At 38.8% G+C, this 16977-nt stretch overlaps 2 protein-coding genes across 2 annotated transcripts; both read left to right on the top strand.

Moving 5' to 3' along the window:
- The first annotated feature begins 754 nt into the window (after positions 1-754).
- On the top strand, positions 755-1696 carry LOC108388493 (olfactory receptor 8J3-like). Its single transcript, XM_017646984.3, has one exon. It carries the CDS (start codon positions 755-757, stop codon positions 1694-1696), a length of 942 nt encoding a protein of 313 aa, XP_017502473.1.
- Positions 1697-15083: 13387 nt separating this feature from the next.
- Positions 15084-16043, top strand: LOC108388492 (olfactory receptor 8U9). The gene has a single exon (XM_017646983.3). The coding sequence runs from the start codon at positions 15084-15086 to the stop codon at positions 16041-16043; it is 960 nt and encodes a 319-aa protein (XP_017502472.1).
- Positions 16044-16977: the final 934 nt, after the last annotated feature.

The following is a 16977-nucleotide window of genomic DNA, read 5'->3' as shown; positions in this document are numbered from 1 at the left end:
GGTGATGAGGAATTGCATCACCTTGTAGGGCCAGAGGGGAAAAAGATGTCAGGGAAGGAAAAGGAGGTTGTCACCAGTACAGCCAAGAGTTGAATAACAAAAATGAAAACATTTTCACAGATAACTATTTTTTTTAAACTACAAAGAGAATCAGTTCACGGCAGAATAGATCTGAGGACATATCTCCATATATTTTTGTCTGAGTTAATAAAATAGAAAATGAGAAAAAGCAGTTAACAGACATGGATGGCAGAAATCTCAAGTTGACTGTTCATCGAAAGACATCAAAGAAGGATCAAATACAGAAAATGGGGCAGGATAGTAACTATACTCGTCTGTTCTTCAGAAAAAGCAAAAAGTCTCAGATTAAGAAATCATGGAGGTATTAGATTATTTGGAGTCATCCAATTTCTTAAGTCTTTGTCAAACTCAGTGCAAGAGACATGTGGCTTAAAATATTTTCAAACAAATAAGATATTCATAACTTGAAAATATTATAAAAGGCAAATCTTCAAAATATGCATGATACTGGATCATCTACTTAATTTGCCATACTTTCCGTTTCTCCCTCCCAAGTGACAGCACATTTATTTATTAGTCCTAGAACCTGTTATTAAACTCAGTTAATAATTCGAAGAACTATCACCCGAGGAATTGCGCTTACCATCTAGTGGCAGTCCCAGAAAACAATTCCTTGATGTTTGTAACCACTTCTCCTTTTCTCCTTCAAACAGATGACTTCCCAAACTCTCCCATGGCTCCTGGAAATCTCACCTGGGTCACTGAGTTTGTTCTCACAGGTATCTCAGACCAGGCAGATCTCCAGATTCCACTCTTCCTCGTTTTTCTGGTGATCTACGGGCTGACAGTGGCAGGGAACCTGGGCATCATCACCCTCACCAGTGCTGACTCTCGACTTCAAACCCCCATGTATTTTTTCCTCCGGCACTTGGCTATCATCAATCTTGGGGGTTCTAGTGTCATTGCCCCTAAAATGCTGATCAATTTTTTAGTGAAGAAGAAAACCACCTCCTACTATGAATGTGCCACCCAACTGGGGGGGTTCTTGCTTTTCATTGTAGCTGAGGTGTTCACATTAGCCGTAATGGCCTATGACCGCTATGTGGCCATTTGCAATCCGCTGCACTACATGGTGGTGATATCTCGGCACATCTGCCTTCTACTAGCTTTCCTCACATACCTTTATGGCTTTTCCACAGGTATTGTGGTTTCCTCTAGTATATTCTCTCTGTCATTTTGCTCTTCCAATGTAATCAATCATTTTTACTGTGATATTGTCCCTTTGTTAGTATTGTCCTGCTCTGACACTTACGTTCCAGAAACAATAGTATTTATATCTGCATCTACAAATTTGGTTTTATCTATGATTATAGTTCTAGTATCTTATTTCAACATTCTGTTGTCCATTCTAAGGATACGTTCGTCGGAAGGAAGGAAAAAGGCCTTTTCCACATGTGCTTCACATATCATGGCAGTCACAGTCTTTTATGGGACACTGCTATTCATGTATTTGCAGCCTCAGGCTAACTACTCACTGGATACTGATAAAATAGCTTCCGTGTTTTATACACTGGTGATCCCCATGATGAATCCCATGATTTACAGCCTGAGGAATAAGGATGTGAAGGCAGCCTTAAACAGATTTCTGACAAACTCATGCAATTCTTTTAAATGAATGTAATTTTAGAACTCTTGTGGAAATCAGGAGAAGGTTAAGATGGGCTGTCATTAGGGCAGAGAAAGCAAACATTAGGTGGCTAACTCATAGGTTTACAAACAATTCTGGGAATTAAAAGCATTGGATTGAAAAAAAACTGAACCTCTTGGAACTATGAGATTAGTACAGAAATGAAGCATTATTTACTAACTTTTAAAGGTCTATGTTGGTAGCCAGTTGGAAAGAAATATTTCCAGCAGTCAGAATACACAAAGTTAAAAAAGAATTAACAACTGTGAACAGAGCAATGAAATATGGATGAGAGAAGTTAGCTGATCTTTCTTATCTGTGGTTTCCTTTGTGCTTTCTTCCTGGGTATGTTTGGATAGAGTTCATTGCCTCTAATAGAACTGTTATTACTGCTGGCTAAAATCTTTTTTACAGCAAAGTTAATAAAACTACACTGAAAAGTATATTTGAAATAAAACTCCTCAACTCTTTCTTAATATTTTTGATTAAAATTATATATATGTGGATGAATTTATATTCTGAATGCTAACCAAAATAGGATTGAAATTTTTATCCTAATTGATATAATTTGTGTTCATTTTAATGAAAGACCCAGAGTATAATAGTTGAATAGCTTTCATGATGGTTCACAAAACTTAGTGGATTCTGTAAGGATTTTCCTTTCTCCCTACTGCAACTGTCTTCTCTATTGTGTGTAATGCATGTCCTGTGCTGTGATTCCATGGTCAGGTCTGAGAGAGTTTTAGAGGAAAAATTTAAATGTTTTTATAAAAAAAAATGTTTTGTTCTCTGTCAGTTTTAAAACAGTGAGTGTACACCAAATTCTGTTGTACAGATTTGAATAGAGTTGACCACACTGTATCTCAGAATTATCAAATCAGAAACACCCAATAAACATCAGTGAATCCATGGTTTATAAAGTTCATGGGTGTTTCTGATATTCAACCTTAGGAATGAGTCTTGAAAAATAGTCAAACAACTAAATTAGAAGAGATGTGTGAAAGGTCATATTAACATTCAATGGATGTGTTCACTTTACTTATAAGTGGAATCCAGTGCTGAAAGGCTTCTTTAAGTATAGGCACTGAATCTTCAGTCATAATAATTGTAAGAGAATAAATGTAATCTTACAAAGACGTGGAAAAGTTGTAATTGGGGTATCCTAGGATTGATCACTCCAAAAACTCCTTTTTAAACTATTCCCTACTAATTCCATTACTAATTAAGTTACCCACAGGATTTTCTTCTAAACTCCCAACTTGGGGAGAAGAAATACAGGGCATCCTATAGAAAAGTTCTTTTATCAGTAATACTAACATTGAGACAAGCTTTCAGTTGATACTTTGCATTGTCTCTTGTTTCTTTTATTTGATTGCCAAAGTATTGGTGAATGGCCCTAGTTTATGAAGGGACAGCCGGACCAGATGCTTTAGTAAGCGAGGAGGCCATGTAGTCCTTTGGTATCTTTTTACTTCCATGAAATTAAATATAGTAACTTAAAGATATAAAAAAAATAGGAAAGGATGAAATCATATGGTGTCTTTTAGTAGACACCCACTTGTTAAAGAATTTACAACGTTATTTCTCAAATGACAAAAATTTATTTCAAAAATTCACTGTCTCATCTGATAACCACCTAAGCCCTGGCTAAGAAAAGACAAAAGTAAAATCACCTTGAATGCCCAGGTTAGGATGATAAGAAAGCTTTAATAATATGTTCCATAATAGTTGTAAAGAGACAGCTGTAAACCAGCGGTTTCAACTGGGGGTGATTTTGATTTGGCAGTTTCTGGAAGTTATGCTGATTTTCACATGATGAGGTGATGTGAAGGACGCCACTGCTCTCTCCAGGGGGAGGCTGGGAAAGCCGCTGTATAACCCACAATACACTGGAGTGTCCTAACACCTAAACTGATCCTGCCCCAGTGCTAATAGTGCCAAGGTTGAGAAAACCTGCCTAATTGCTACATAGATTTCATTCATTCGGGTCAAGCTGGGATAGTGTCCCTCAAGTCCTCTAGAGCCTTGCAGGTTTTCTCTTTATTCCTTCTATCAGTTATTGAGTATTATTAAAATCCCCATTTTAATTCTTATCAGTCAGTTTTTAGTTCCTATTTTTGGGGTGTCTTTGTCAGTTGTACCTGAATTTGTAATTGCTATATTTGTTGTTGTTTTTTTTCCTCTTGTCATCATCAAATGCCTCTCTTTGTTTCTGGTAGCATTTCTCATCTTAAAGTCTATTTTTTCTGACTGTAATATAACCATTCCCAATTGAACCAGAAGCTTAAATTCTTCCAAAGTTATTCTGGGCAAATGAGCTTCTCAACCTTCTGCTCTCAAATTTAGATACCTAATCCATTAAGGAGGTCACACATAAAGAGACCTTCTACTTTAAAAAATGTACCTACCTGGTTTAAGGCAGTTGTTATTTAAGATTTAATATGACTGATGGGAATAGTTAGGTACAAGGATAAACATGAGCAGCCAGGGAAGGGGATGATAAAGTTCAAAGAAAACAACACCCAAACTCCACCAGGTAAGGGTCCCATGGGAAGACAATAAAGGCTTTGCAGGGAGATAACCTCCTCCCCAACCAGATTCCACTGGGGGGCACAATCAAAAAGAACTAAGAACCCCCCAAACCACATCTCATCACAGGAAAGGACATGCTCACTGAGAGGCACGGCTATGTCGATGGACCTGTCAATCAAGTAACCCCACCTTGCCAGTCAAAGAGGTGCCTCCTAGCCAGAATGTGATATAAAGTCCTCGCACCTAACAAGTCAGGACCCTTGCCTACCTTGACGCTGGCCTGCTCCTACCTTGGAGGGTATTCAAATAACATTTTCACTCCACTTTCCTGTTGTGTCTCTGCCTTTCAATCTTTGTTTCAGCAGGGACAAGAACCAAAAAGAACAAACTCAGCCTGGCAACATGACTATAATTTTTCCTTTAAAATGAATTCTTAGTAAGATATTATTTGCAATAGATGCTAATCAGTACACTCTCCGTGAACCATCTGGTTGCTTTCAAACTTCAGTGTTTGCAAACATCATTGCTACCTGCAAGACTTGTTTAAACACAGATTATGGGGTCAGAACCAGAGTTTCTGATGCAGTGGATCAAGTCTAGAGCCTAAGAATTTGCATCTCTAACAAGTTCCCAAGTTAGCTTGATGCTGTTTGTCCAGGATCTCACTTTAATAATCACTTCCTCACAGGACCCCTTAAGCATATTTGCATACAGCTCCCCGTGTGTTTTTTCTCCTGGGAGTCAGTGCCTGGATCTCTGTTGAAGAACTGCGTCAGACTTCCTGAAGCTATTTTTTAGGTGAGGCAGGTGAGCCAGAAGTTACTGGGAATTTACATCCCACAGGGGACAGTCCTTAGCAAAGGCTGATGTACATTCAGGAGTTAAATTCTCAAGCTTCTCTGCCTGCTCTTCAGAGCAGTTCCAAAGTTTGACTCACCCTGTCCCCAAAACTCTCCCATGAAATCTAACCAACGTTCCTGTCGTGGGGCTTTGATGCCTTTGCTTGGCCTCTTTCCTTTCCAGGACCCCACTTCCCACTCAACCTGATGACTGTTCTTGGGAGCAATTGCTAATGAATCACATTTATACAAGTCGTTGACTCAATGTCTCCTTTTTACGAAATCCAATGTAAGGTGATATTATAATTTCTATATGCTACCGTATTTCCATAACTTCCCAGTAAACAATACCTTTTGGGGAATAAATGCTTTTTGTAACATTGAAATTATTTTGTTAGGCAGTAAAATAGACATGAGCTGGTAGAGGAAGAATAAGGCCAGTAAAGCCCACCAGGAGGGACTCAGAGTTAACCAGATAAAACTAGAGAACCAGAAAAGACTCACCAAGTTCATGAGTTAATCAGCTGAAGCTCTAAAGTCCAGGAGTAACTTAAAATGTCCCCGATATTCCCTAAATAAAGAGAAGTATCAGAGCGCAGCACATGTCTTCATTGTATCAATCAGAGCATGCCACTGTAAAATCTACTTAGCCTGCAAAAAGACCCAGCTTATTCTTTAACTTAACCTATATGCTTTTTTCCCTCTCTCTACAACCCCTAAATAAGTAACTTTGTAACCAGGGCAGGAGATAGACCTCAAAATTGTAAATAAACCTACATGGACAAGGAATGCTGAAGTCCCAAACCAACATAGTCACCTAAATAACCCTATTGTTAAGACAAAACATGGAAGAAATTATGAATCATCTGCCTACATCATGCCTTACGCTGGCCCTTACCCAATTGCCTCCTCCCTGAGGTTGCCCACACTCGCCTTTCTTTGAGTGTGTCATCTCTCTGTCCTAGTCCAGATTGTTAGGGTCCAGGACTCCGGGGTTTCCCAGAGAACAAGACACACGGACACGGAGATGAAAATCCAAGCAAAGTCTTTATTCAGCCAGCAAGCTGGGGTCGACAGCACCACCCCTGACACGCAGGCCGAGCTGCCGACCCCCAAGCAACTTTAAGTGTGGTTTATATGGGATTTCTACAGTCATTGCACCAGAGCCTGCACATTACCCCAACCAATGAATTTGAAACACATTCTATACTTTGGCCAATAAAATTGGAACAGGGACACACCAGGTGCCTGACCTTTGCACAAGCATTCCTATGTGACTTATCACGAGTTTCGACCCCAGGGGGGTCATTTACTTCTAGTTATCTAACTTAGGGCAGGGTCCAGGAATGTTAGCCTCACATAGTTTCTAGGAAAACTGGGTGACTCAGCCCTGTTCCCTGCATTCCTCTACATAGATAAGGAGGGAGGGGCTGCTGAGAGCTCTGATTTGGGCTTGCAAGTTCCCTTCACCTGGGTGAGCAGGACAGGACTGCAGCTGTACAACCATGCTTTTTAGTAGCCTGCCAGGAAATCTCTTCTCTTTGCCTTTAGGAAGTTCTCAGAACATAACCTCACTCCATCCAGTGCTCTAAGGCTCCCCCAAATACAGGTGCTGACTCTGAAGAGGAATAACACACCAGGAGCTGTATGCGAATATTCCTACACGGTGAAAAGGCAAGTGGACACTGGACGCCCAATCACACTGGCTTTAGGAGTTGGCGAGGGATTATGCATGCCCTTATGCTGAGCAGCAGATCAATGGGCTTCCCTTTCCTCCCTCTATTTTCCTTCCTGTCTGATTTATTCAAGTAAACCTGCCTTTGTCTATCTAGACTCTGGTCCACTCTTCCCTTGGCATGTAATGAAATAAATCTCCCTTTATGTACCTTGAGTTTGGCCCTCTCCTCTCTTGGAGTGCATTCAGATAGAACTTTTACTCTGTTTCACTACTGTGTCTCTGCCCTTCAGTTCTTTGTTGTCACAGGGACAAGCACCAAGGAAAACTAACTCAATCCCCTCATCAACATTTCTCTGCCTGCTGAGCCTAGCACCTCTTTCTATCACAAAATGGGCCCAGAATTATACAAACCAAACTTAAATAAGTGTAAGTCTGATATAGATGCAAGCCTAGTTAGCTCTTAGTCACAAAATTCTGGGTCTATTTTTCTTCTAGAAGGAAGACAAAATGAGTAGATGTGCATGTAGTAGGCATAAGCCACACCCCTGGTAGAACCACTGCTGAATTACTTTTGGAAATTCATTTTTGGCCTTTTTGTGTGTGAGTTTTCTCATTGGTAAAATGATGGGATTGTACTAGCAATAGTTTTCATTTTCATTTTTCAATTCATAGGATTACTTGCTGACAGATTAATTCTAAATATGATTAAATAATAACAACAGTCACAACAAAAGTAACAGTAATAAGCACAGCCATTCTGGTAGAATGAGGTGGTGGGCACAAAGCTTTGCCTAATCGTTCTTCTTAACACATTTGCTGACATCTGCCTTCAGTTCATTCAGCCACACTTGAGTCATCTCCACAGATCAGATTACGATTCAAACCACTGCCAGAAAACCATGAGGTTCAATACAATCCAAGGTCCCCTGCATTCCAGTCATTCTCTGACTTTCACTTTCCTACGAGAACACCAGGAGTTCTGCTACCAGGGGAAGTCTCTCTCCCCAGGAGCGCTCCTGCCCCTTGCCTGAGCCCCTCCAGTCCTTGTAACAATCACGTCCACTTGCACCTCCAATTGGGAATAGCTGTACTAAGTGTAAGTTGCATTCTTGAGAATCTGGCCCACCAGACGGTCTCCTGCATTGTAAATTGAAAACCTAAGATTGAAAAGAAAATTTTGTCTCTTTGAGGATTTGAAAGCTGATTGGTACACATTGCTTGGAAACCAGTTATTGTCTTCAAAGTGTTAAGAAGTGTAACTTTTTGCTGCTAGGGAGAACATGAAAATGAGAAAATTGTGTGTGGGTCTAATTTAAAATGTGTACTCCAGTGTGATTGAAAAGAGGTCAATTTTATGTATTTTTTAAGTGTATTTTTTAATTGAAGTATAGTTGATGCACAGGTTTCAAGTATACAACTGAGTGACTCAGCAGTTATACACATTATTAAATCCCCACCCCACCTGTCAGCATAGGAACATATTATGCCATCATTAGCTATATTCTCCATCCTGCACTTCCATCCCCATGACCAATTTATGTTATGATTGAGATTTTTGTTTCCTTTACCCCCCCCACACTCACTCCATCCATCCATCCTAAACCCACACCCGTGTTTTAATAACATGCTTAGGGGGATCCAGCAGGTTATAACTTACCATAATTTGCTATAATTTATTCCACAATATAAGGAAGTTTCTAAGTAATGATATTAATATATTTACTTCATTATCGAGGCTCAACCCCCAAGTTCCCACAGGCTGCTCTCTTGCGACTACTCAGGAGGGAATGTGATGCAAATGAGTCCCAATGGCACTTGGCCCGCGGGAGATGCCATCAGACCTGCTTTCTGGTTCTCCTGGGTTCTAAACGATGATCAAGAGAGAAAAAGTAAAAATGAAACTCCAAAACTCACTCTGTACAGATGAAAAAACAGCATGATGAGGAAAATTTTCCAGCAGAGGATTGGGGAGAGGAGTGCGGGTACATACAAACTAAATAGGAGTTCATTCTATACCATTCCCTCGAATCCAGCACCACATCATTTGAGCCTTAATTACAGGCTTACCTGCGAAGTCCCTCTCCAACAATTAAAAACCATTTAACTATTTGTTCAGCTGCAAGATACAGATACTGCAATTTCAGCATTGTTAATTGGAACCCCCGTGAGAAACACAGTTACAAACCGGAGCACAGAGTTAAGGCAGGGTTCCTTTTGGCTATAATCGATACACCATTGTCCACAGTTACTTAAATTTGGTAATCCCACACTTCAGTGTGCTTACAAAGTGTATTTACAATTCAGTTAGATACATTGGTCCTAGCATGTATTTGCTGACAATCTGGTTATTTTTTTTTAATCTTACGTATAATTTATCCTTTGTGATGGGCAAGGCTACTTACTTGTGACAAATGCATAGTCAAGTAACCAGCACCTCAGTAAGTTGCAGAACAGTCTCTATACCGTAAAGTGTTCCCTGTCTCGTAGTCAAATGCTTTTCCCCTCTCCCCTCCCAAACTTTAATCAACCGCACTGGTCTCTTTTAACTAAGAAATAGGAAGACAAAACATTCCTTGGGAAAGAGCCTTTGAAAGCACCTATAAAGCTAATGGCTAAATAACATTGTAAAAATAGTCTTAATAAATTGTGGTTAATACCTTCTCTTCCTTGTCATTTGAATTCAACCTAGTTTATTCATATGCATAGATTTACATGGAAGATTTCCTATTAGTTTTTGTTACAACATCCCAATTCCAGGTACCAAGCCATGCATTTTTGCAGCAAGACATAAATTAGAATAGCTCATCTTGCCATCTGTATTAAGTATGTTTGCCAGCTTAAGGCAAAAACAGCTGTTAACAAGATTGTAATCAAAACTGTCCTTCCCATGTTTGCCAGCTTAAGGCAAAAGTACTATGCAGTCACAGAATAATTATTTCATATTTCAAATATAGATCAAACATATGAATATATTCTGATTAACACTGACATAATGTAACCATATCAGGCTGTGATCTTTAAGGAATTGCTGCTTTTTCCTCTTCAGTGAATGAATGTTAATTGTGTAAATGCAGCATTTATAGATAATGTTAGATACTGACACTCTGCCCCAGCATTAGATTAAAGCCCAAAGTTATAGCTGAAAATTTATTTCCTAGAAAATTATGTGACAAATATTATGATCAAAGCCATTATAGGAAAACAGTCAAGTCCACCCCTGATTCACCACAAACCATATTCACAATATTTTGCTTACCCATTATCAAATTCAGAGTCCCTGGGAATATAAATTTCTCCTGCTTTGGACCCCAGGACTTGTACCCAATGCCTTACTGATCCTCTCGTGTATAACTTTTAAGCTCACTGTGTATAAGCTCAGTTGTGCTTTTCATTTACTGCCTATTTGAAGCCTCTAGAAGACTATCCTAGTACATTGGTCTATCTGGTACATCCTCAGTTAAATATTGACCTCCCTAAATGACTGAAAAGACAACAGATACTGCACTAGTAGAATAAAGGAAATTTGAATTCTTACAGAATGCCGTAATTCCTCCTCCCCACACACCTTGCCTTAATCCTTTTGCAGAATAGAGGATTATTTTGTTTCCACAGAGATTGCTGACTTGGACATCTTGAACTGACATTAACAAAACTCATAAACTGGGTGACTTAAACAACAGAACTTGTTTTTCACGAGTCTGGAGGCTGTAAAGTCCAAGATCAAGCGTTCTGGCAAATTTGGTTCCTGGTGGCAGCTCTCTCCTTGGCTGGTAGGAGGGCACTGGGTCACTGTGAGTTCACATGACCTCTTCTTTTGCAGTGTGTGTTGGGATAGAGAGAGTCAGAGAGAGAATGAAAGCTCTGGCATGCCTTCTTACAAGCACCCCACCCTTACAACCTCATCTAACCTAAGTAACTCTCCAAGAATAGCATCACATTGGGGCCTATGGTTTCCACATAGGAATTTTGGTGGGTGGGATACAACTCAATCCATAGCAGCTGCACTGTTCCCTAAGAAGCATTAAAACCATGTTCTTCCTGCACACCCTTGCTATGGCCACAGGTGGGATGTTCAGGAAGAGGTTCCTGGGAGAGTTAGATGTTTGATCCTTTGAATGGTATTTTGTAAAAAAGTTCACAAGGTAATTATTCCCTTTCTTTCAAAGATAAATTCAAAACCCTGTCACTAAACAACAACATGAACCACTAAAAAACAATAAATAAATAATAGCATTCCAAAAATCAGGGAATGTTAAGGGAATAATGTCGTATTACAAACAGAGCTATAAATGTGTGGTTCTACAAAACCAGAGAATTGTGTTATTTGATCTCCAGACTGCCTTGGGGTCCCTATGGAGTATGGACTGTAATTTTTCTGACAATCTTACTTGCGTCATACTCCGAAGGAAGATCCTTTGGGGGTAGAGTCACTGATAAAACCCTGCAGGTTGTTGCTGCCCAAACTGACTTGAGAAGAAATAGGAACACCCTCTACCCAGGTAGTTTCAAAGACTATTTAAAAATTGGGATCAAAATAAGTATTTTTAAAATGAAGTAAAATTGAATGAAATGCGTTTTAGAATAAAACATTTTAGGTGGCATTTTCTCAGATAAAGGTAGAAAGTGTTCCCTCTATTATCATTTCAGCTATGTGTGTAAGTCCTATTATGTAAAGTATATTTCTTATTAGTTTGAAAATTTTTTAAAAATTGAGATCTCCGAGATAGCATCTATTAGACCATTTGGAAAAATTAGGTACTTAATTAACAAGATTTTAATCAAAACTGTCCTTCCCATATTTGTAAAAGCTAGTTATTTTGCCTGGGATGAGAGGTGAGTACATCAAAACGAATTCAGCAATATGTCCCTGGATATATTTGATACGAGTAAAGAACATTAATTATGAGCAAGGGAAATAAAGATTAAAATGTTACTACAAAAATTAATGTGTGATTCCACCTTACCAAGCATCTAGAAGGAACTATATAGGGAAATGAATCAAAAAGTCATGACTTCCACCCATGGAGTCTATAATCTATCAAGAGAAGAAATAGGGAAATAGATAGCTGCTGTGAATGTGAGTTGATATGTAAATGAGTTAGACATAAAATGTTTCTGGAATACAAAGATGAAAACTGGTGGGCAGCACAGAATGGAAATTAGAAATCAGAGTGGTCTTCATAGGAGAGGTGGGGTTCTGATAGGCCTTAGGGGTGAATAGGAGTTTTCCCTCTAACTCTACATTCTCCATTCTCTTGGTAGAGATGAGCATGGGAAAAAGTACAAAGAAAGTAAGGGAGCACATAAAGGCATGTTGTAACCACAAAGCAGCTGTTCCAACTAGTTATTGTGTGTTGGTTGCGTCAGAAGGGAAGAGATGTGGGTAGTATTTGAATATAAGATACCATGGGCTAGATGGTAAAATATCATATATAATATACTTTCAAATGTATTTGCATACATGTGCATACTCTGCCTTCAACATAAAATCATATGACATTCTGAAATTCTTATAGATGCTAAACAGTGAAGACTTAGCTGGTGTCTTGAGACTTTCCAATCAAATACAGTTAAACAACACAGGGGCTATGGGTGCTGACCCTCCCATAGCTAAAATCTGCATATAACTTTAGGTTCCCCCAAAACTTAACCATTAATAGCCTACTGTTGACCAGAAGCCTTAATAATAACATAAACTATCAATTAACACATATTTTGTGTTATATGTATTATATACTATATTCTTACAGTAAAGTAAGCTAGATAAAATAAAATGTTTATTCAAACTGTTGCAAAGCTCCAAAACGTTTTTCAATATATTTATTTTAAGCAATTCAAACCTGTATTGTTCAAGGGTCAGCTGTAGTTGCTTAACTATTTTTAAATGGAATTTATATGTTTGTGGGACTACCAACTAGGCTTTTAAAAGTTTTCATGACCTCCCCATCTCATATAATGGCAATTGGCAGTGATAATATTGTCAAAGAGGCTGTCCTCTTCACATAGAAAGGGATAGAAAGATGAGCAAGAGATATTTCTGTTAGAAGGTGGTTGAAGAGTATGTTTGTATTTCTGAGCTGTTGGCAGTAAGAAGTGGCCTTGGAGTAGGGGAGGGAACTGAACTAAATTGTCCTAAGGCAACATTACTAGCATTACTAGATGCTGAACACCTTTAGTACCTCAAAGCCTGCATTTTATAATGAAACTGAAGATTTTTTTTAAAGAAAATATTAGTGCATTCTGGAAATCATTCTGAATTTACATGTCTAGATGTGAAACTATTATTTTGTTTATGTATTTATGAGTTTTATTCATATATTACACATAGTTGTTGCAGTAGGCCATGGACAATGTCTTAAAGCCACTATTAAAGAAGAGGGTGGCCATATACATAATTTTACACCGGCAGGCTAAGAGAGGAGTAATCTCCCATAGTTTGTATGACCATATACATAATTTTCATTATTTTTCTTATAATGGAATTTCATTTTTGCATATGTGAATTAGAATATATAAGAATGAAGCTTTCCTAGGTCTGTATTTTCCTCCATGATAGCACTGCTGTCATTAGACATTAAAAATCTATCTGCGTGTCAGGGTTCCAACATGGACTATAAAACCTTTATGATAAACTAAAAGTAAACTAACATGTTTTGAAAGTAATTTCTTGCCACAGAATCACTGCTTAATAAATGTCTTCAATTAAAGTAAAGAAACAAAAGTTAATAATATGACAACTTTTCAAGATGACCCAATGAAGAGTTGTAGTAGGTAAGAGCCCTTAGTCATCAAAAAGACTGTCAGGAACTATGAGCTATTTTATCTGTACAATGCTTTTGTCGACTGCCAATTGTAACTTCCAGTGAGTACAAAGCAATTTATGTTTTCTCAAAATTGTTTCTAACTTTTTATGTGGAGAAAGAAAGAGAAAAATATGACATATGACATTGTAGGAAGAATCCATATTCCTATATGTTATTCTACCCTAAACTAAACCTTATATTGATGTTCATATTCCGACAATGAACAACAATGCAAAAGGACTGGCAAAGCGTATGATGATATTCCACTTAAAATAATAAATAAATAATATAAAATAATCCAAATCTAAGTTTTGAAAATGAGTAATAAAGTGGTAGGAGCCATGTACACTGGTATAAATCTATTAGAAACAGATAACACTTTTATTTTAATTAAGCAAAACATTTTTAAATTTTTTAATTTGCAGGTATTTATTATGTTTGATCTGGTTAAGTTGGGTGGGATCTTGAACCAGAAAAACACAGGTTTGAATTCCAACTGTATGCAGGACAGACTAGCTATCTGAACTTACTTCAGGTACTTACCTGTTTGAGAGTTCTCTCCTTATTAGTAAAATGGGCATAGAAGAAACGAAGTAAATAAACATCCATAAAGTATGTTATTGTTTCTTTTGTAAAGTTACCCATTTTCAGTATTTGCATTATTAACGCAGTTATGAAGACTGTGTAGCAACCTATGGCGACCTCTCGGGGATAAGCCATGGATGTAGAATAGGAGAATAGAGCATTTCGTGTCTCCCAGTACTGCAGTAACCTGGAGTTCGTATCACCCAGGCATGAGGAGAGGTCTGTCACAGTGATATCACTGCAGAACACCCATTTTCCATTCTGTTGTCACAGAAAAATCTGTAAAACTGGAACTGCATTGCTGACAGAAGAACCAAGCGGCACTCGGAGGTCTTGGAGTGTTGAGGTTTATTTTACACCGGCGGGCTGGGAGGGGAGTCCTCTCCCAAGGTCTGAGCCCCGAACAGAGGCAAGGGGAGCCTTTCTGCGTCCTTATCTGCATCATTTCTAGGTGCACAGCAAGCAATCAAGGGGGAGGAAGTTGAGGGAGTGAGCTTAGGGAGTGAGTGCCTGGCAGAGTGGGAATTAAGGGAGTTTCTGCTGCTTTTGCTGAGAAGCAGAAGGGAGCCACCTGGACTAGATTGCTGTCCTTTTAAATTTTTCCCTATGACTGTTATAAATGTTAAGATTTCTTTCAACAAAAACAACAGTTTTTAAAATTATGAAAAATTAACAAATTTTAAAGAATACATTGCACAAAACCTTCGAACAGAGCCAGTGGGGAATGGATCCTAACATAATTTAATCGAGTTGAGCAAGAGAGATAAGCCTTTTCCACCAAATAGTCCTTTAATTCTTCGTTCCATCCACTTATGTTAATAATTTTAATATTAGTGCTTTCATATTAACAAATAAAATTACTTTTCAGGATATGAAGGTTTAAATTTAATTTAATTAGGTGAGATTTAAATCTCTTCATCCAGGCTCACTGAAGACACATGACTCAGATAAATTGCACCCGGGTGACAGAATTTATTCTTGTGGGCCTCACCGATCGTCAGGAGTTGAAGATGCCCTTTTTTGTGGTTTTCTTATCCATCTACCTCTTCACAGTAGCCGGCAATCTAGGTCTGATCCTACTCATTAGAACAGATGCAAGACTCAACACACCAATGTACTTCTTTCTCAGCAACCTGGCTTTTGTCGATTTCTGTTACTCTTCTGTTATTACTCCCAAAATGCTTGGCAATTTCTTGTATAAACAAAACGTAATCTCCTTCAATGCGTGTGCCACTCAGTTAGGCTGTTTCCTGGCCTTCATGACTGCTGAGTGCTTGCTACTGGCTTCCATGGCCTATGACCGATACGTGGCCATTTGTAACCCTCTCCTCTATATGGCTGTAATGTCCCCGGGAATCTGCATTCAGCTGGTGGCTGTCCCCTATGGCTATAGCTTCCTGGTGGCACTGTTTCATACCATCCTCACCTTCCGCCTCTCCTACTGCCACTCCAATATCATCCGTCATTTCTACTGCGATGACATGCCTCTCCTCAGGCTAACTTGCTCTGACACTCACTCCAAACAGCTCTGGATCTTTGCCTGTGCTGGTATCATGTTCATTTCTTCCCTTCTGACTGTCTTCGTCTCCTACATGTACATTATTTCTGCTATCCTGAGGATGCACTCAGCAGAGGGCAGGCGCAAGGCTTTCTCCACATGTGGCTCCCACATGCTGGTGGTCACCATATTCTACGGGACCCTCATCTTTATGTACTTGCAGCCCAGCTCACACCATTCCCTTGAAACAGACAAGGTGGCCTCTGTCTTCTACACTGTGGTCATTCCCATGTTGAACCCCTTAATCTACAGCCTCAGGAATAAGGAGGTGAAAGAGGCCCTGAAGAAAGTCATTAGCAATGGAAACCTGGCTTTTGTGTTTGTAAAATTGAGAAAGTGACTTGAATAAATAAAAATGGACAGTTCTTCATGGTCTGATTTTTTTTCTCCAAAAAACTATCAGAATCCTATTCTCAATATGTAATTTCTATGTATCTGTTTACTGTAAAATGAAGTGTTCTAAATATTTTTAGTTAAAATGAGATTTCTGATGTACAAGTAACCATAAGAATTTATATCCATCCCCTCATTTTTCAAATGGAAAATGTATTAAAAATAATTAATTCTTCTTTATGGGCAAATACATTTGCAGACAATGTATCTGATAAGGGGTACTGGCCTACTATTATCTTTTCCTGAGTTGTTCCAGCCTTGAAATTGGAATACAATTTTCTTCCTTTGGTAAGTAGAAGCTCTTGTTGGCTAACTCTGGATCCCCAGCTCTAGTGACCAGCCCCACCCCACTGTCCTCCTTCCCCTGCTCAGAGTGGCTTTACTCTTGAACATCAGCATTAGTAATTTATTCTGGAGATGTCTCCCCAGGCAAGGGAAACAAAAGCAAAAATAAACAAATGGGACTACATCAAACTAAAAAGCTTCTGTACAGCAAAGGAAACCACAACAAAAAGGAAAAGCCAACCTACTTTATGGTAGAATATATTTGCAAATAATATATCCAATAAAAGGCTAATATCACAAATATATAAAGAAATCCTATGACTCGACACCAAAAATAATCCCAAAAAACACAGTTTGAAAATGGACAGAGGACCTGAATAGACATTTCTTCCAAGAAGACATTCAGATGGCCAAGAGACCCATGAGAAGATGATCAAAATCACTCCTCATCAGGGAAATGCAAATGAAAACCATAATGAGCTGTCACCTCACACCAGTCAGAATGGCCATCATCAACAAGACAAGAAATAGCAAGTGCTGGTGGGGATGTGGAGGAAAAGGAACCCTCGTGTACTGCTGGTGAGTCTGAATTGGTG

The sequence above is a fragment of the Manis javanica genome, chromosome 11 (genome assembly GCF_040802235.1).
Source record: "Manis javanica isolate MJ-LG chromosome 11, MJ_LKY, whole genome shotgun sequence".
Lineage (NCBI taxonomy): Eukaryota > Metazoa > Chordata > Mammalia > Pholidota > Manidae > Manis > Manis javanica.
Note: the sequence above shows the minus strand (reverse complement) of the source record. Positions and strands in the feature narration are given on the sequence as shown.